At 40.9% G+C, this 20,525-nt stretch overlaps 2 protein-coding genes across 4 annotated transcripts in view; one reads left to right on the top strand and one right to left on the bottom strand.

The window, feature by feature from the left end:
• The window catches only part of LOC129834345 (phosphorylase b kinase regulatory subunit beta-like), a 63,709-nt gene extending 54,156 nt beyond the window's left edge, over positions 1 to 9,553 (bottom strand). For 2 of the 3 annotated variants that reach the window (XM_055899245.1, XM_055899244.1), the window contains exons 1-3: positions 9,448 to 9,553; positions 5,491 to 5,577; positions 704 to 842 (exon numbers count right to left, since the gene is read on the bottom strand). In XM_055899245.1, coding sequence (XP_055755220.1) covers positions 704 to 842; positions 5,491 to 5,577; positions 9,448 to 9,511 — 290 coding nt within the window. In that variant the 5' untranslated portion in view covers positions 9,512 to 9,553. Of the gene's footprint in view, positions 1 to 703; positions 843 to 5,490; positions 5,578 to 8,031; positions 8,136 to 9,447 lie in introns of all 3 variants that reach the window. The other variant, XM_055899246.1, reaches the window with a different exon arrangement.
• A 60-nt stretch (positions 9,554 to 9,613) lies between these two features.
• Positions 9,614 to 20,525, top strand: part of LOC129834339 (T-cell immunomodulatory protein-like) — a 118,831-nt gene continuing 107,919 nt past the window's right edge. The window contains exons 1-6 of the mRNA XM_055899239.1: positions 9,614 to 9,998; positions 10,455 to 10,539; positions 10,751 to 10,890; positions 11,033 to 11,084; positions 11,247 to 11,324; positions 11,504 to 11,598. Coding sequence (XP_055755214.1) covers positions 9,815 to 9,998; positions 10,455 to 10,539; positions 10,751 to 10,890; positions 11,033 to 11,084; positions 11,247 to 11,324; positions 11,504 to 11,598 — 634 coding nt within the window. The 5' untranslated portion in view covers positions 9,614 to 9,814. The remainder of the gene's footprint in view (positions 9,999 to 10,454; positions 10,540 to 10,750; positions 10,891 to 11,032; positions 11,085 to 11,246; positions 11,325 to 11,503; positions 11,599 to 20,525) is intronic.

Raw genomic sequence — 20,525 nt, 5'->3', positions numbered from 1 at the left:
TGCCCTCAGAACAGACTCAATTTGTCGGGGCATGTACTCTACAAGATGCCAAAAGCGTTCTACAGGGATGCTGGCCCGTGTTGACTCCAATGCTTCCCACAGTTGTGTCAAGTTGGCTGGATGCCCTTTGGGTGGTGGATCATTCTTGATACAAACGGGAAACTGTTGAGCGTGAAAAACCCAGCAGCGTTGCAGTTCTTGACACAAACCGGTGAGCCTGGCACATACTGCCATACCCCGTTCAAAGGCACTTAAATCTTTTGTCTTGTCTATTCGCCCTCTGAATGGCACACATACACAATCCATGTCTCAATTGTCTCAAGGTTTCAAAATCCTTATTTAACCTGTCTCCTCCCCTTCATCTACACTGATTGAAGTGGATTTAACAAGTGACCTCCATAAGGGATCATAGCTTTCACCTGGTCAGTCTATGTCATGGAAAGAGCAGGTGTTCCTAATGTTTTCTGCACTCTGTGTAGTCTGGATTCTGCAGCAGCAGCAGTACATGCCAATCCGCAGCACCCCCTTGGCATTACAAAAGCTGTCTGCTTTGATTAAGAATATCGGTCCCTGATGGAGCCCATTAACTAAGGTTGTACTAGATTCATTACTAAGATCAACTTTAATATACAGTGATCTAAGGTGGCTGTAGATGTGTGTGTGTGTGTGTGTGTGTGTGTGTGTGTGTGTGTGTGTGTGTCACCTGTAAGCTATAGCCAGGGCCCAGGAACTGGCTGCACAGTACAGGGAGTCCCGCACCTTGGCTTCCTTGCAGCTGGAGCATGTCTTGGTAGGGAAGAGGCCAGTGGTCGGGCTTTGGTAGTTCAGAATGGTGGTCTTCACTAGAGAGAGAAACAAGGGAGATACAGGTGATCCCTCAGCCTTTAAAGGCTCAGTACAGTCAGAATGATATTTTTCCTGTGTTTTGCATAATATTGTCCAACAGCTGATGAAACTAACATTGATCAGTGTTATTTCCTGAGAGTTGCTGGTTAGAAATACCATCTACACAGGAGCTTCTTATCAGCCTGTTTGCATGGGTGGGAGTTGAGGCTTGCTTGGTGACATAACCATGTAGTTAATTGGTTAATAGACCAATAACAAAGAGAGTTCTAAACCTCTCTCCCCACTCAGACCACTCCCAGACAGTCCTAGCTAAATTCTTGCTTGCTAAATCGTTTTTTTGTCCATTGTAGTGGACAACCGTTACAGTAAGTTACCCAGAAATTATTTTATATATTTTTTTAAATCAGAAAATGGTGAAATGGAATGCAAAATAAAGGTATGTTAAGCAGCTGTATATTGTGTAGTTATTGCTGTAAAACCAGACATCCTAATAAGGTGTGTCACTGCACATGTGAAGGTGACAATAACTTTGTCTTCAGGTCACATACTGTACATTCCAGAGTGACACAAATGTTTGTCTTCATGCAAATCCTCTAAATATTATTTTGTTTAAATAAAGTCACACTAAAACAGAAGGCCTGGAATCACAGGAATGTATTTGTCACCACACCACCATCTACCCCTTCCCGTCCTCCCTCCCGATGAATAATCTGTCTGAACAGGGTACTTCATTTTTCATCACAGCGTTATGCCAGAGCAAATGAAGGGAACATCCATTCTGCCAGATCGTTTGTTACAGAGAGTCCGGGTCAATTCAAAGAGACAAAGTCAGCATAGCCAGGATAAAGAGGTGGAGGGAATTAAGCAGAATATGAATAAACCCTTCACTAACTCCGCAGTGACAATTACTTTGACCCCAGAGGCTGCTTTGGAAAAAACACATTAAAAAAAGTATAGTGCCTCTTCTGACTAGGATTCATATGTTATTAACCAGAGTTAAAAAGTACCATTGTATTGGAGTTTCCCCTGGCATTGTGAATGTAAAAAGAAAGCCGATGGAAAAACAGCAAAATTGCTGTGTTATTTTCCCGCCTTTTCTCCCCACATGCTCTGGACCATTTATTATTTTGTTTCCAACAATACTTCCTTGTTATACTATGATATTGCCAGTCCAATCAAATATGTGCATGATAATATAAATAACAAAACGCCAGATTTGGAAACGCCAACCTATTTCTCCTCACCAACGCTGTGAACTAGCTTTAAGTGAGCACTCACCAGTAGATTAACAGATTTTAGGCACGTTCTTCAACCGGATGTTTAAAAAAGCACCGTTTCTGTTCTTTTGCTGAACCCGGGCCAGTTCAGATGTGTGAGATTATGGTTGTTTTGCCCTGTGTTTTTACCTAGTTATTATAGTATTGGCCAATATATCATTCTGTACTTTCTCTCAACTAATTTTCAAAATGTATCATTTGTAGGCTATTGTAAATAACCTCTGGATCCAGTCTGCTCATCACCTGCACTGTTTAATAAATACCACCTATTTGGACCTGATCCTCTTACTCTTCGACTCAACTGTTGATGCTCCGAGCCCAACTAACTCGGCAGCCGGGTCCATAAATGTAACCTACCTTGACTCACTTTTCTCACATGCAATCTCCGGTTTAGATTTGGAAAAGGCAATATAATGTATTTGAGGCACATCAAAGAGGAAAAATGGCACCTTAGTAAGACTCCTCGGAATCAAAACCACAGTTAAATTATGTTATTATTCTCTAACTCCAAAGACACAACAGCACTCTAGATGCAAATAAACTGAGGTTGGAGTTGCTCAGCCTCATATCATCCACAAACCTAATGTCCCACTAAATCAACAGCTAACGCTTTAGACACAGTCTATTTCTTAGAATGGGCCATTCCTCTGCTCACAGATAGTTAGTGAAAGAAAGAAAGAAAAAAAGAAAAAAAAAGAAAAAAAGAGAAGAGAAAGGAGAGAGAACAAATAAGAGGTAAGAGACCTCCACAACAAAACATAAAACTTGCTCTACCATTTCTTAATCTCCCCGAGCCAGTCAGATAGCAGCCCTGCGCCTCCACTATAATCAAGTGGGAGAATAAAATAAGAGGCACTGGAGTGTGGCCACATTACCACATAAATAAGAAACCTGAAACCCGCACAGGAGAAAAAGAAGACAAACTGAGGGACAGTGATGTCGTTTGCTCAGAAATGAGAGAGAATAAGTCCACACTGAATCATAAGCGCATGTAATGCCACTGGCTTTACAACTGCACCATTTTTTTGTAGATAATAGAGAAAGATCTGAGTCGTCAATTCCTTACACATGAGGTTCAAAAAAAGGCATTCATCCACTGGCCTGTGCATTGGCGATAACAACTGCTGCTTTGCTCCCTGCTTAAATTGCTGCGTACCGACCACAAAATGAAGCAAGAACATGTCAACATATTGTCATCTCACGGACAACGTTTCTGAGAGAGTAACAGGTGGCTTGATGCATGTTACTGTTACAGTACTCTTTCATACATTGCTAGTAGAACAAAAATCACTCACCAATCTCAAGCTTTCAGAATTTCGACCAATCTGACTGAGCAGAAAAAGGCATGGGAAAAGCACCGTGTAAAATATTACTAGAATATAGCCTACATCACAAAAAGTGTGCCGTCACATTATTCCAAAAGCTAAAATTGCATCCGTTTACTGTGAAGAACAAAACATGCACCAAACATATAAAAGCTAGTGGTATCGTGAACGCAAAATTCATGAGTAATGAGAGTGATTCATTTTCACCCGGGGAGCTCAGGTGGTGAGAAGCACTGATAAGTTGTTCTCTTTAGGGATGTCTGTCACCATGACTTCACACTGCAGGACTGGTTTCAGATGAGGGACCAGTTGCTCCCCTAGTGCTTTTCCTGTAGCATCCTCATTTCAACCTCGACAGCCTGTGAAATAACCCTCACTTCTGGGAAACGTTTCTCATCAAAATTTCACAAGTATGCTGTCTTTTTGTCTTTATACTAGCCTATGGGAGGGGGATACAAACACAATACAACCCTTTGGATTTTCAAACATGAAACCATATTGATAAACTATGCTCCCCAAAAACATGGGCAATATCTTTGACACCTTATTGAAGTATCTTTGTTGCCCGTCTTCAGTAGAACAAACATTTATTTCTTCTTTCTTCAAATAGGCTCACAACATAAAATATAATAGAAGCTGTATTGGCCTTGAAAAGTAATTTGTCTTGAACATAGATATTGCATTTAGACCACAGCCCCAGGTCACAGCAAAGGACATGTCACAATATCCTTCATAAAATGACTATGTAATGCAATACACTTCCTCTGTTTCCACAATGAGCAAAGGGAGTTATTTGCCTTTAAAGAAGAAAGCCATGAAATAAGTTGCCACGCTGTATCCATGCCACCCTGTCATCATCACAACTGACCAATGGGGTGTGACATGTCTGCCAATGGTACGGTAACCTGTGAAAATTGTGTGGCCTGACTCAGACAGACTCAGATTAGAGTCTACGGGCTCTATTTTCGGCTGGTGTTAAGGCAGCGCGAGTGTTAAACGCACGTTAGTTTGAAATTTCGTCATGTAAAAACTGGCGCACTGGCATTTTCCAGCCCCAACGCCAGGTTCGTCAATTTAGCTGTCTTAAATATCAGCTTGCTTACGCTGAGATGGACATGGTGGAAATATTTGAGGTGTGTCCTTAAAAACATGATCCAAAGTGGTAATTTCAGGCAGCGCTGCTAGAGATATTTAAGACCAATCAAAAGCTGGTTTTAGCAGTAATGCAGTTGGTTATGGTATGAATTTTGACAGTGGAAACACAGCCTATCCAGCCAGGATGCACACTGCTCATGGAACAAGAGTAGCCCAATGTGCTTTTGGGGCCTGTATACTTCGTATTTAGAAACATAAAAAACAAATATGTTATTACATTTAGTATTATTTGATTAAAAACCAAGCATAGCCTCCCCTCCTCTCAATTAAGGATTTTTGTGTGTGCCCAATGCAATTGTGAAGTAGTCACGACAGTCGAAAAAGGACTTGGCTCCTGAGACCACTTGGAAATAAATCTTAAATCACCAAAGCTTTATTCAAATATCAAGTCTGAGAGGAGTAAAACAGTGAGCTGACATTCACTTTTTATCTCTGCATTGTAGGCAGGCCCACATTATTTTAGCCATGCAGGTCCCGTTTTGGATTTATAGATGTGCGTAAAAACCCTCCATATTCTGCATTGTTTTAATATTATATGCCCACAGAGAGAACTTATGTTGCCTGTAAGTGTGACATAGCCTATTTAAAACAATTTGTTTCTTTGTTTTGTTTCTAATTAGAATTATTAGTTATCTTTTTCGGCCTTGATAATTGTGATTGTGACCGAAATATTTTCTCTATTTTCACTCTTAGATTTGTGTTAGGGCTCTATTTTAACAAACCTAAAAGTAACATACAAAAATGTATCCATATTTCAAACACAAATATTTTAAAACTACACCACCTACAAGTAGAAAAATAAACTTGAAAAGGACCTCACCTTTGAGGAGATCTTCAAAACAAGAATTTTAAATAGTAAGTACTTGAAACATAATCACAGTGCTTACCTGCATTGTAGTAGCGGTCAAGTCTCTCCCATAGTGGCTCATCCTCCCGGTGGAGAATGGAGAGCTTAAGAGGTTCATAGATGGAGCCTGAGGAGAGATACAAAACACTATTATTTACAGAACATTCATTGCTGAGCCAGAGCTCAATTGGAGGTCATTTGTTCATGTCTCAGGCGCCTCTGTGGTACTTTCCCACACTCTCTGGAGACACACACTACAGTAATTATATGTCATAGAAAGACCCCCATGAACACTTGGCTGGCTGTAAGACTGATGTAAGACTGATGCTACAAAAGGTTTCTAGTTATCAGCAATTCTATCTCAAATCTTCAGAAGCAAATGTATTTAGACCTAAATGCTAAACATATTTGACAGAATGGTTTTAGATAATGCTGTTAATGAAGAGTTAAGCTACACACGGTACTGAAGAAGATCCTCATAAACACATTGTCAAAATAATTCAGTATCAGCCATTTTTTGTGATTTCCGTCAGAATACAATGAACAGTCCTGGTCACACAAAAACCACAATGCATTGATGCATGCAATCACGACAAGGCCCCATTTCCAACTCACATTTAGTCACTGTAAATATCAAAACAAATCTCCAGCATGAAGTGTGATTTCCTACGCTGAGGACAAATGCAAAATATAATGGAACTTGCCACCATTTCAAGCTTTCTTCAGAGCACAGTGAATTTCAGGGGAACCCCATCTGTTGGACCACTATTTCAGACACATTTTTACTTTGGAGTGATTTACATTTTAATGGGATCAATCTTGGGTCAATACCTCAGGTACTGATAAAAATATCCACATTTCCAGTCAAATTACCATAATTTCCATCAGCTTTTAAGTGGTAGGGACAAAGCCATCGCTTTTCAAGAAAACTCTGCAAAGGCAGCGTGAGGCGAATATGCAAATTAAAGGTTCTACTGAATAGAAACACGGATCGAAGTATGTGGTTGCTTGGAAATATATTGTGTGATTAACTTCACTGAGAGAGTTCAATATTTGTTAATACTAGGTTGAGTATTGTATACTGCTTAGTATAATTTTCTATTTCCATTAAACAGTATAATGGTTGTACTATATTTGGTGGAAACCCTAGGGAGAGACTGTAAATCATAGGTGCAGCAAAAAAGTGAATTATAACAACTTGGATAATTTTTAGATACAGTAGTGTATACCCTATTTTACCTCACAAAATCTACCCCATGAATTGAACGTAGCAGCCTATATCCACGACGGGTATATTGGTATAGCATCCTGACTAAGCTACGTAGACAGCATTAATAATAGTGTATCACAGCATTTTCAGCATATCATACCATTCACCTGAAGAAAACTGAACACAGGAGGTTGGTGGTACCTTAAATACCTAGGATAGGATAAAGCTCTGGCACCCCAATGGTGGAACAAACTCCCTCACGACGCCAGGTCAGCGGAGTCAATCACCACCTTCCGGAGACACCTGAAACCCCACCTCTTTAAGGAATACCTAGGATAGGATAAAGTAATCCTTCTAACCCCCCCCCCCCCCCCCTTAAAAGAGTTAGATGCACTATTGTAAAGTGGTTGTTCCACTGGATATCATAAGGTGAATGCACCAATTTGTAAGTCGCTCTGGATAAGAGCGTCTGCTAAATGACTTAAATGTAATGTAAATGTAATTGGGGAGGACAGGCGTGTGGTAAATCCTGATGCGGAAAAGTTTCCATGTGTTTGATGCCATTCGGTCCGTTTTAGTCATTATTTTATTTTACCAGGTAAGTTGACTGAGAACACAGTCTCATTTACAGCAATGACCTGGGGAATAGTTACAGGGGAGAGGAGGGATAAATGAGCCAATTGTAAGCTAGGGATGATTAGGTGACCATGATGGCATGAGAGCTAGATTGGGAATTTAGCCAGGACACCAGGGTTAACACCCCTACTCTTACAATAAGTGCCATTGGATATTTTAGTGACCACAGAGAGTCAGGACACCTGCTTAACGTCCCATCAGAAAGACGGCACCCTACACAAGGCAATGTCCCCAATCACTGCCCTGGGGAATTGGGACATTTTTTTTGACCAGAGGAAAGGGTGCCTACTACTGGCCCTCCAACACCACTTCCAGCAACATCTGGTCTTCCATCCAGGGACTGACCAGAACCAACCCTGCTTAGCTTCAGAAGCAAGCCAACAGTGGGATGCAGGGTGGTATGCTGTTGGCCATCCTCCCCTCAGCAGCCTCCACTGAAACTGGCATATGATACTAGGGTGGTATAGTAATAGAAAAATCTGGCTGGCATGATTATTCATTGAAATGTATCATTTGGAGTGGTGTCATCCTGCTAATTTTCTCATATAATGATATACAGGAATTACACTCGATTGAATCAAAATTTAGTTCAACCCAATTTGAAAGTTTTTGGGTGTGCTTTGCAACCTCTTAAAAAAAAAAAAACGTATTTTGCCAGTTAAGTTGATTGAGAACACATTCTCATTTACAGCAACGACCTGGAGAATAGTTACATAAGCTCAATTCACTACTTACCATATCTTTTAAGTTTCCGAGGAGCTTTGGAAATCTCACATTCCGAACTGGCCATTTTCAAAAGGTGATGTAAAGGGCAATCGTCTCTGAGCTAAATTACAAATCTACAGCAATTCACAGGAGGGTTAGTAGAGCGGATTAAGAAAAAAAAATCAATCATAAATCACATAGCAAGTTAATATTTGGTGGCTACAAAACAGACAAATAACACACATTAATATGCCATGTAGCCTACAATGATCATTAAAAGATTAGTCTACTTGGAAATGATTTGTATGTTGGCATATGATGGTTAAGATCAGTTATGACGGTTTGAATTAGCCTAATGTCTGAATGTGTCTGTTTTCAAATACAGTCTGCTGCTGTGCTATCCCCAAAAAGTTCATAAATGTGTATACATATTTTCAGGCATTCATTCATCAAACTATTGTATTTTTTATGAGTGATACTTAACAAATGAAAACTATTATGATGATAAAGTATTTCTTAAATAACCAACTATTGCATGAGGCATTTAATTGACAGCAGGCTTGATTAACCATTGATCATAATCAAAATCAGTATACGAGCTTTATGATTTCATATCGAAAACATGGACATAGGCAAAGCCCGCGAGTGATTACACCTCCCACCCCCTTGCTCAAGGGCACATTAACAGATTTTTCACCTAGTCTACTCAGGGATTCAAACCAGCGGCCTTTCGGTTACTGGCCCAAAACTCTTAACTGCTAGACTACCTGCCATATTTGATCGTGTCTCAATATAATCAAGGTATGAAATTATTGTTATTTTCCAATATAATCTCTTTCGGACTCCAGATGATTCACACGACAAAAAAAAACAGGTCGCGGCTGAATCTAGTTTCCTACACCTGCACTGTCTATGTGAACAGGTTGCCATGTTGGCTAGTGTAATGGCAGCTCGCCTGATAAACGAGGAACATAGTCTACATCAGAGGAGGCTGGTGGGAGGAGCTATATGAGGACTGGCTCACTGTAATGGCTAGAATGGTATTCAAATGGGGTCAAACACATATAAACCACGTTTGACTCGGTTTCATTTATTCCATTCCAGCCATTACAATGAGCCCGTCCTCCTATTGTTCCTCCCACCAGCCTCCTTTGGCCTACATGTACATATATTCTCGTTCAGTATGATAACATTGCTGTTTTATGTAGCCTAACACAAACGACAAGGGTAGAAGCAACACCTGATGTGAAGTTCCTAAAATAGCTTCAGTAGCTGCAAACGTATAAGCTTGACCTTTCATGCTCATGCAAGCCCGCTATTGCGGCTATAGCAGGCAAGGAACTGATATAACGTTAATATGTTTCGTTTGTTTTTCACTCAGGACATTCACAGAGGTTTGCAGAAAAACAACAAAAAGGCATGTTACAATAACACACTATGTCAAACCTGAACGTTTTTGTCTGGCTTTGATTTCCAGGAGTTTCCTGCCGACATCTCCCAAGCTTGACATGTTGGTTCGTTCTCTGTGTTTACCAAGTGACAGTACGTTGCGACACTGCAGTAAACTAGGAAGCGCTGATGGTGTGACGTCACACCACCCCTTTTATGAACATGTCAATAGTCTTTCTACCTCTTGTGCCAATTATGTTCTTTAACTTTATACATACGACTAAATAAGGCTGTAGATTTTTTTCTCTCACAAGTGTCAAACCCCACTCGTTTAGGCTTAAGGCATTGCTTGCTGTCAATTCACCATCTGCCGAAAACGAACACTGCACTGCAGTATTCCAGTTTGTGGTGTTTGAATTGAACTATGAGGATGTGGATATTGTTTATCAATATTTTTACATTTACTGTGTATTTTGCAGGGAAGTATTCAGCATATGCTCTTCAAGATGTAACAACTGACTTGTTCGGCTCTGAAAATCATGGCACTGTGGCTGCTTTTGGCGATTTCAACTCGGATAAACAGACAGATATTTTCATCATCAGAGAACGTGAGTAGCTAACGTTAGCTAGCTGGCTAGAATACTGTTCAGTGTTTTGCATTGCCTTTTCAATAGGATACATTTCGCTAGTGAATAATATAGAAACTTTACCTAGATACTAGATGAGGATATTTGAATTATTGACATTTGCTGTGCATGTGTTCCAAAAACTCATAAGATGCTAGCTAATCTAGCAGAGCAATGAAAACAGTGATGACGTAGAAATCTATTTTCTCTGCTTTGAAAAGCTGTTTGGTGTTCAATGCATTACCTACATTACAAGACACAGTAGCCTAGTAACTAGATTGAAACAAAAGCATAAAATGGGTCTAGATCTCTCACCAATGAATGTATTTCATTGAATTAGTCACTGCATTGTTGATATGGTTTTGTGACTGCTGTGGTGACTTTGAAATTGAGTATTGTGTGCATTGTTTTTTATTGCATATTTCATTGAACTTTCAGAATCTGAGTTGGTGATATTCTTGGCTGATCTGAAAGCCCCATACTTCAAGCCAAAAGTACATATCACTAAAAATGATTTGCCCGTGTAAGTTTCTGATCTTATTCTCTCAATTGTACTAGTGCACACATCACTTCTCATCTTGAAGCATCAATAATTCCACGTTGTCCAGTCAAACTCTGTGGGTTAGGGTAGATTGACACAAGATGATTTTAGCTGTCACTGAGAAAAGCCCTATGCTATTCTTTACTGGCTTATGTCAACAGCTGGCACTCTGTAAATATCTTTCCTCTCTCAGCAATTGTATCATAACCGGTGTTGTTCCCGGAGACTACGATGGAGATTCTCAGATGGATGTGCTTCTTACAGTTCAGCTCAAGACCAAGGCCAACTCAGACACAATGGTTTTTGTATTCTGGGGAAACAACCAAACCCTGGGTAAATTGTTGCTTTATTAGGCCTAGATTCAGGCTTATGGAATACAAAGAAATAATCCACTCTAATACAGTCAGAAAAATGACTTCTGTTATAACTGTTATTAAATAGCTAACTGATTAACATCTCTTATCTGGTTTTGCAGATGAACAAGTTGACCTTAATAAGACATTTGTGGACCAACCTCTGATAATGGAGTAGGTTATGAATGAAATGTTTTATTTTACAAATCACCTGTAGGAGTTGTTTTCTATGATGAGTTTCCATGTAAGCAATATTGTTTTCCTAAACTTTGTCCTATGATCTTGCTCATGAGTTGGGAGTTTTGACGGTTTTATAAATGAAATTATCTTACGCAGCTTCAATGGGGACATGATTCCAGACATCTTTGGGGTTTCCGCTGATTTCTCCACTGAAGTCTGCTACCTTACTGGAAGGTAAGGTGGAGATTAGACAAGTAACTCAATGCTTTGCAGTCCACATAGACATTGTTTTATTTTCCATTATTCTCCATGTATGTAGTGTTAAAAATAGTACCTTTGTTGGTTGGTTCTGTGTTTTTTCAGAATATCTGCTTAGTACACAAATCATGTTGTGTTGTTTTCTTTCGTCACAGGAACGCAGTGTGGCAGCCAGCTCTTAGTTCACCTGTCAAGATACGTGTTCCTCATTCCAATGCTTTCATCGACCTAAATAAGGATTTCACCGCCGGTGAGTAGACAAATATCCTAAATGGGTTATTGGAACCTTGCATTGCCAGACTCAGTAATCTGGCATTACAGACAGGCTGCATGGAAGCTAATTTGGAACCATACCAGATTAGATTAGATTTTACATGGTGTGTGTAGTGCTGGTGTGCAATATCTTTTCAATTTCTTCAGCAAGATTGGAGTCTGTAGACTCACTTTCTACAATGAAACATATGGACAGTGGTGCATGGCAATCTAATGGCTGTGTGATCAGTCTCTTTAGCATTAGAGTCAAGAGTAGGGGGTTCATTCTGCAGAATTGGGCACTCTTCTGGAGCTTTGTAAGTAGATGCTTGTATAAATGGTCAAAATCAGTGTTTCACATACTGTATTTAAAAGCAGGGAATTTGAGTCTGTTCTTGGCAGCCCATCTTCTTCTCTTCATATCTTTTTGAATTGATATGATGTAGTAACTTGGTAAAAATTTCCCGTCTGTATTGGGATCAGTTTGTGGGTTACCTTGTGGTATTCAACCCTCGGAGAGAATGTAGGCATACTAGGGTCGGTATCGCAATATTTTTTTCCATCGCAAAAATGAAAACATGTGGATTAATAAAAGGCTAAGCTGTGTTTTTCAATATTGCACTTGTGATTTCATGAATATGAATATTTTCTAGTAATATTATTTGACTGTGGCACTATGCTATGCTATGCTATGCAGCGTTGCTGATGACAATTATCCCGGATCCGTGATGGGTTGTTCAGAAAGGTTAACTAGGCAAGTCAGTTGAGAACAAATTCTTATTTACAATGACAGCCTACTGGGGAACAGTGGGTTAACTGCCTTGTTCAAGGGCAAAACGACAGAATTTTACCTTGTCAGCTCAGGGATTCGATCCAGCAACCTTTCGGTTACTGGCCCAATGCTCTAACCACTAGGCTACCACTAACCACAAGATGAACCTGAGGCGACTTATGATTGTTAGAAAAAATGACGTCTCTCTCACTTGATTGGAGTATTCCACGACAAAACCAGAAATGATTCTGTATACATTTTTTTTTTAAAGAAACAATGCCTCTAACATGCACAATGTGACACAGTGATTCAAAACAGGCCAAACATCTAAATATGCCTTTTAAAATCGTCCAGTTCTGCAATGAGTGAATCCCTTTATGAAGTCCCACTCCAGTAACCTTGATGAGGCAAATCTATTTCCCTTACATTACACCAACAATCAACTTCTCTCGAACCGAAAAAATTATTCCTAATTGGATACTGCGGGGAGCGTTGCAAAGCCACGTTGCCTAGCGACAAGCCATATGATAGTATCGGTTCGGTGTCTTTGCATAATGACATTTATAATTATTTGGCAATTACCACCTTTTTCTAATGAGTTTTCACATTCCGATTCCCCGGCATAGCAAAACCATTATCGAGATATGAAACTGATGCCGACTCCAGGGAACCTCAACTCTGTAGTAAAATATAACCGAGCAAAGTAAAATGACATGTAAAAATCCCTCAAGGTTGTTATGTGATGCTAGAGGCTTTTTGGAGCTCGTTGTCACGTTAAGCATCTATTGCTCGTCTTATTGTGTCAGTGCTGACTTGGTGATCTTGGTAGCAGTAGAACCACTCAAGTGTGTCGGAATTAGCCATTTAGGAGCATTTATACAGGGATACTTAACCATCTGTAGTAATCACAAGCTGCTCATCTTAATAAACTACCAGAACATAGATCAGATAGGGGATGAGGAGGAGTGAACAGAAAACACCAGAAGTGGAAGAGAGAGATGAGACATGATACAGACTGGTCATGTGATATACTGTAGAGGGGGACAGCGGCTGCTCGGCAGTCCAATTTACAGCTTAAATGAGGCCTTGACATTGAACAGGAAGCAATTTCAGATCTCTTAAAAGGAGTCGTGGGTAGAGGGTCACTGGATGCAGCTCGGCCGTGTAAGTTTACAGCTTTAAACACAACTAAAATTGGAGTCGCAACACGGGGATGACCCTCCTCTGATCATCCCTGAATAGGGCGCATGATAATAATATACCTCTCTGTGATGCTGCTGACCAGGCCAGAAAGATATAGCAAGTGGTGGTCCAAACCATATGAGTTCCACTTAAAATGTTCTACACAAAAAACTATCTAACATGATTTTCCACTTATTGTTCTGACTGTAGTCGATTCGCCAATACAGTCTCTCCTGTGCATCTTATGGGGTAAACTGGGGTACGCCAAATAAAAATGTGATTCACATTTTTTATATTTTTATATATAAATAAATAAATAAAATCCTTTTTCTTTTCTTCACATTTTCAAACAGTCCATTTATATTTTCCAACGGGGCTGTACATTTGGGTGAGGTTTTTTCCTCGCCTGAGTAGCCTCGTTTCACTGCCAAAAATAAAATCAAACCATCTAGTGTTCAGCGAAATAACAACACAATGTCAAATACAGGTAGCCTAGTCAAATGATTAACATCCAATCACATTAACCGTTACTCTCTCGCGGGTATTCCACCAACGGTCCATATGTAGCCAAACATAGCTGCTGCTCATTCCGTTTGCTCGAAAATGTATAAATGGTTTTAAAAAAGTAAGGCCCATGTCCATAGAGACACATAGAGACGCATACTACTAGTACTGCTACTACCAGCAGTACGACACCTGCACCTGTCGATGACAAGTTGTTCTGCTTCCACGAGCACATCCAATGCTAGCATCAGTTGTGAATCTGATGCAGCCGAAGATCTACTGCCCACTTACCCGGGAAAGCACTGAACAACAGACAGAGACGTTGGACCATCGAAGAGGCGCAAATATGATGAGAACTACATTGATTTGGAGTTCAAGTATATTGGGAGAAGTGCCTTTCCTCAGCCACATTGTGTTTATATGTACAAAAGCACTATATCACAACTCGATGAAACCTTCACTCTTGTGCAGACATTTAGAAACAAAACATGCCCATTTGGAAAATTAGCCGCATGAGTTTTTTGAGCGAGAATTAAGATGACTTTCGAGTAGTTAGACATGTATAAAAGTGACAGATAACACTAATAAGAAGGGGTTCGAATCGTTGTATATGGTGAACTATCAACTGGCTAGGACAGGCAAGCCTCATACTATTGTGGAGGACTTAATTCTTCCTGCTGCCGCGGATATGGCTGGGACAATGCTGGGGGAAAAGGCCAAAAAAACTATACAGACAATGCCTTCATCAAACAACACTGTTTTCACAACGCATCAGTGACATGGTAGGAGATGTTGGAAACAATTGCTGTTTCGCATACAAGCCAGTGAATTCTATGCGTTACAGCTGGATGAGTCAACAGACGTGGCAGGCCTGGCACAGCTGGTATATGTCCGTTACGTTTATGGAGGTCAATTAAGGAAGACATCCTCTTCTGGAAACCAGGACAACAGGAGAGGATATTTTTTATTATACTGGACAGCTTTGTGACATCAAATGGACTTTGGTGGTCAAGATGTTTTGGTATCTGTACTGATGGCTCAAAATCCATGACAGGGAGACGTAATGGAGTGGTAACGCGCATGCAAGCAGTTGCTCCCGACACCACTTGGGTACATTGCAGCATCCATCGAGTGGCTCTTGCTGCCAAGTCGAATGCCTGACAGCTTGAAAGGTGTTTTGGACGCTACAGTGAAAATGGTTAACTTTGTTAAAGCAAGGCCCCTGAACTCTCATGTATTTATTGCACAATGCAATGATATGGGCAGCGACCATGTAACGCTTTTACAACATACAGAAGTGCGCTGGTTATCAAGGGGCAAAGTATTGACAAGTTTTTTTTCAATTGAGAGACGAGCTTAAAGTTTTCTTTACTGACCATAATTTTCACTTGTCTGACCGCTTGCATGATGACGAGTTTCTCACACGACTGGCCTATCTGGGTGATGTTTTTTCTCACTTGAATGATGTGAATCAAGGGTTACAGGGACTCTCCGCAACTATATTCAATGTTCATGACAAAATTGAGGCTATGATTAAGAAGTTGGAGCTCTTCTCTGTCTGCATTAACAAGGACAACACACAGGTCTTTCCATCGTTGTATGATTTTGTGTGTGCAAATGAACTCAAGCTTACGGACAATGTCAAATGTGATATAGCGAAGCACCTGAGTGAGTTGGGTGCGCATTTACGCAGGTACTTTCCCGAAATGGATGACACAAACAACTGGATTCGTTATCCCTTTCATGCCCTGCCTCCAGTCCACTTACCGATATCTGAACAAGAAAGCCTCATCGAAGTTACGACAAGTGGTTCTGTGAAAATGTAATTTAATCAGAAGCCACTGCCAGATTTCTGGATAGGACTGCCCTCAGAGTATCCTGCCTTGGCAAATCACGTTGTTAAGACACTGATGCCCTTTTCAACCACGTACCTATGTGAGAGTGGATTCTCGGTCCTGACTAGCATGAAAACTAAATACAGGCACAGACTGTGTGGAAAATAATTTAAGACTGAGACTCTCTCCAACCCAACATTGCAGAGTTATGTGCATCCTTTCAAGCACACCCTTCTCAATAACCTGTGGTGATTTATTCACAATTTTCGATGAACAAATACGGTTTTATATGTAAGATGGTTAAATAAAAAGCAAAATGATTGATTATTATTTGTGCCCTGGTCCTATATGAGCTCTTTGTCACAACCCAGCATGTGGGAAGTGACAAACTCACACTCATTCTTATGTTTAATAAATGTATGTTTAATAAATTATAGTGTGTGTGACAGGCTTACAATGGTGGCAAAAAACAACATTTTCAGTGTGCGCTGACCCTGGTGCTAGAGGGGGTACGCAGCTGGAGGTTGAATGTTTGAAGGGGTACAGGACTATAAAAAGTTTGGGAACCACTGCTATGGGGTGTTGGAAAACATGGGAACAACTTTGCACACTCTCTTGACCTCTAGTACCGGACGTACAATAGAGTATCGGACGTACAATACAGTCATGTCCCAGTCCCTCTCTCCCCATGCTTAGAGAGGCAGGCAGTTGAGGTGCAGTTGAAAGACACAGAGCTCTAATTCACCTAATTCTCCAATTCATTTCCTCCTGAAAAGCAGCATCCTCACTCCCACACTAAGCTCTTCACAGCTAAACGCGGATGCACCAGACACCCATTGCAGAGGACCATACAATTGTACATTTCTGTGCTGTTTTTAATCTGCAGCAATTTTCTCTACAGCGTTTCCACGGCGACAGGGAAGCCTCCTGGTTTGGGTGCGGCACTCTTGCCAGGCTCCTGCCAGCGTGACGCGTGCCCCGGGGCTCAGGTCTCTGCTTCTCTGTAGACCTAGGCAACAACAACAACAAAAACTAGGACAGATGCTCTAGTCTACAGTCTCTTACACAAGATGAATGTGAGAAACAGGCAGCAAGCAGTCATTCAAACTGGCCGAACTTGTAACATTCCTGCTTGCATTTTACAAAAGTGGTCAACACCCATAGTTCCAATCCTTTACCCAGCACAGAAAGAAATCATAATCCAAACTGTAACATAGCCTGTCTGTGATGTAGCAAAGAAGTCTAACCTTTAAGATACTCTCTCCAGGTGGGCTGGCGTGTCCAAAGGAGTATGGCTTTCTAATCCCTTAGCAGCTTAAATATGAATTATTATGCTCTGGTTAAATTGTCACAGCTCAGTAAGCAAATACCCCAAAAAGATACCTGCCGTAGGTCAGACACGACAACTTTCTCTGTGATTGTCTTAACATGGAACTGTACATTCTAGTGTCATGAATTCTACACTTGCCGTGTGCGGTACTAATTTGAATAATTACAGAGTTAAAACGAGCACAGTGTGCTAGTGAGGGACCAGGCTTTGAGGTGCAATGTTTACGCTGAGTCTCTGTCAGAGTATCGGACGTACAATACATTTGTTTACATCAGTTTGTATAGATAAATGAATAAATAAAGCATCTAATTTCTCACTGATGTACTGTATACAGTATATCTGTGGCCTCTGGTTGTGCAGCTGTTTCCAATGCAATCCTCTTACGTGTAGTACTCTCCCCCTCCAGGCTTATAGTGGTGTATATTACCATAATACCAAACAGGGTTCATCTGTATAGACCAAACACACAGCAGTATCTGCCTGAAGCTTAATTGTTTGAATAAATCGTTTTTATTGAAAGATCTACCGTATGCACTCACTCAACATGGTAAGATGTAACTGCTCTCTATATAAGTAAAATCTTTGTCAAACCCACACAGTTGTTCTGGTTTTTAAGTACCTTGAGGGGCGTGTGGAGCAAAGCCATGTTCACACAGGAATCAAGTAGGTTTGCAAGTACACACACACACACACTCTCTCCGACATGGGCACAATAACATTGCTCACATAGGCCTAACCATGTACGTAGGCTATACTCCAATGCAAGGGTGGGCTTCCTAAGCTTGTTACAGGACTTCAGTGTGCAGTTAAACTCCTGTTTTTGCTCCCCAGAATCAAGTGGCAGAGAAATGGAATCCAGTGTATGAGGAGTTGGTGTAATCCCCCATAATGCACCTACGTTGTTCCCTTTAATGGTTTTATGAGATTATTTCTCCTCAGAATAGCATCTTTCCAATTTCTGGTGCCGTTGTGTCATGTTTGTGAATGAGGCGCTTTGGGTTGAAGGCACACCGTGTATATGGACAGGAATTGGCTTATGGAGGATTTTCTTTATGTGATTTCACTTTTTTCCTGCCCTGAATTTCATGCTCTTCTCCATGCTCTTTTTTTGCTTCATGTCGGAAGCTCACTTTGACGGAGTCTTTTGGGTTTGTCCCTAACTCGTTTACTTTCAGTTACACAAACAATGTGAATGGGGAAAACATTGATACAATACGGTATTTTATTTCAGAGATTATTGCATGGAGAGTGTGGCTCAGTCCAGCTCTCGTGCATTTTTCTCCAGCCTGTCTAGTTGTTTTTTTTTTAATTCCTTGAACGCTACGTACAATATCGTACAAATACCAACAATATGTTGAGGTTTTTGTATCTCAATGCTGTCATTGCATCTTTGAATGTCATGCTTAAATCCTCCTTTGGGCTTTGGCAAGTTTTAAATTGGTAGTTTCACGGTCTGATCACCTCCTCCCTGCAGAAGACAGAGCCACATTTCATTCAAGCTGGCCAGGCAGTCTTAATCTCTCCCTTCCCATCTTCCTTAATGGGACAATGGGCTGAGTGTTGGGTTACTGTCCTTGAGAGAGAATATATACTGTAGCCGTGTAGTGCGTAGAGTAAACCTCTAACCGCTGAGTGTCCATGTCCTGTCTGTCCTTGCTCAAGCAATAGTCATTGGAGCATAAATGCCTGGCATTTTCAGCAGCACAGAAATTATTCATTTAAATGATTAGAGTAAATGTACATTTTTCATTTATCAGATTTTCCTGGCCGCATATTGTCTGTGGCTGTCATCAGAATGGCTATTTGGCTATCATCGATTCGGCATGGCTGACGTTTCAACCATTGCCTACCTGATGTACGGCAGGTCTGAAATTAAATGATTATTATTTTATTACCGGCACCTGAGAAAATAATAGATTTGAGCACTCCACTGTGAGGTGAAGGTCTCTTTTTAGTCCCATAGAGATGTACCCTGGATCCTCATGTCACACAGGGATCTACTCTGGGATATTGGCCTAGTTGTTTTTACCTCTTGTTAAGCCTGTATTTCTCCTGAATTCTATCTACGCTAGTACTGTTCTTCAAGGATTTTGTGTTGGTGCAGGGATTCAGTAGCTACCATCCCTGCTTATCTCCGGAAGGCTCCCGATGTCTGGTGGTTGGGGTATCAATTTCACTGATGACTGACATGACATTTCCTTTATAATGTCAAAGGCTTCTTTCTCCCGTGCAACAGCAGAAACGTGGACTGGAGTAGGGAGGTACATTTCATTTATTTTGATTTAACTGGCAAGTCAGCTAAGAACAAATTCTTATTTACAGTGACGGCCTACCCGTCATTGTATGAGAACAGAATGCATGAAAACGCAATTGACAAACCGATGAGAACAGAATGGCCTATCTCAGGGCTCTGAATATATAGCACCCGCACACAAACACAATTATGTCTTAATTTTTCCCTCGTTATGGGCTGCCTAATTCAACCCATATTTCCCTTCTGAGTCCTCACTCGTACACAAATTGACATCCGGCCTCCAACCCCTGGGCAGATAAATGAGATCAAACTCACTTGGCCCTGCATGATCCCATCTCCTCTCCCGCCTGAGGGGTGAAGCGCTCGCCCTCCACCCCGCCCTTTCTGTTCTCCTTCGTCCGTCACTGAGCAGGGAATTGGAGTCACAGCTTGTTTGCTGAGTAACAGTCTAACAAATATGCTGCTCAGGGGCATTCAAGCCTATGGAGAGAGGAGAGGGTTGCTTTTAGGCTCCCCATCTCAGCTAATGGGAGCGGGCACAGCAGTGATACCTGCAGACAGGTGGGGCTTGGGAGGTGTCTGGATTCATCGGACACTAATGCAGAGGGGGCAGAGGAATGTCTTGTTTGGTTTACAGCATTTCTGGCACGGGCTTAGGAGGCTCTGGGCTTTAGGCATTAACCACTGGTTTAAAGCAGGCAGGGTTTAACTAGTTCTAAATGCAGTTGGCCTGTTGAAGCAACTTTAACAGTTGCATCATTCTGAAATGGGATGCTGTGATAATCTTGTAGATTGGTTATTACTGACTATGATGCACTTTGTTTTCATACACCCTGGTATTATTGTTCCCATACCTTATGCACCATTCATGTAACAATCTTTGTCAAGACAACCCATTAACTGTATTTTCCCCATTGGAAAATATGTCACAACAAAGCCCTGGTTAATTTGACATCTTTTTGTTGGAAGACTGTCAGCTGTTTGATTCCTCCTCGTTAGGCCTAGCCTTGTTTTCTGTGTGAATGTGTTCTGTCTGGCATGGAGGAAA

The sequence above is a fragment of the Salvelinus fontinalis genome, chromosome 35, assembly GCF_029448725.1.
Source record: "Salvelinus fontinalis isolate EN_2023a chromosome 35, ASM2944872v1, whole genome shotgun sequence".
Taxonomy (NCBI): domain Eukaryota; kingdom Metazoa; phylum Chordata; class Actinopteri; order Salmoniformes; family Salmonidae; genus Salvelinus; species Salvelinus fontinalis.
Note: the sequence above shows the minus strand (reverse complement) of the source record. Positions and strands in the feature narration are given on the sequence as shown.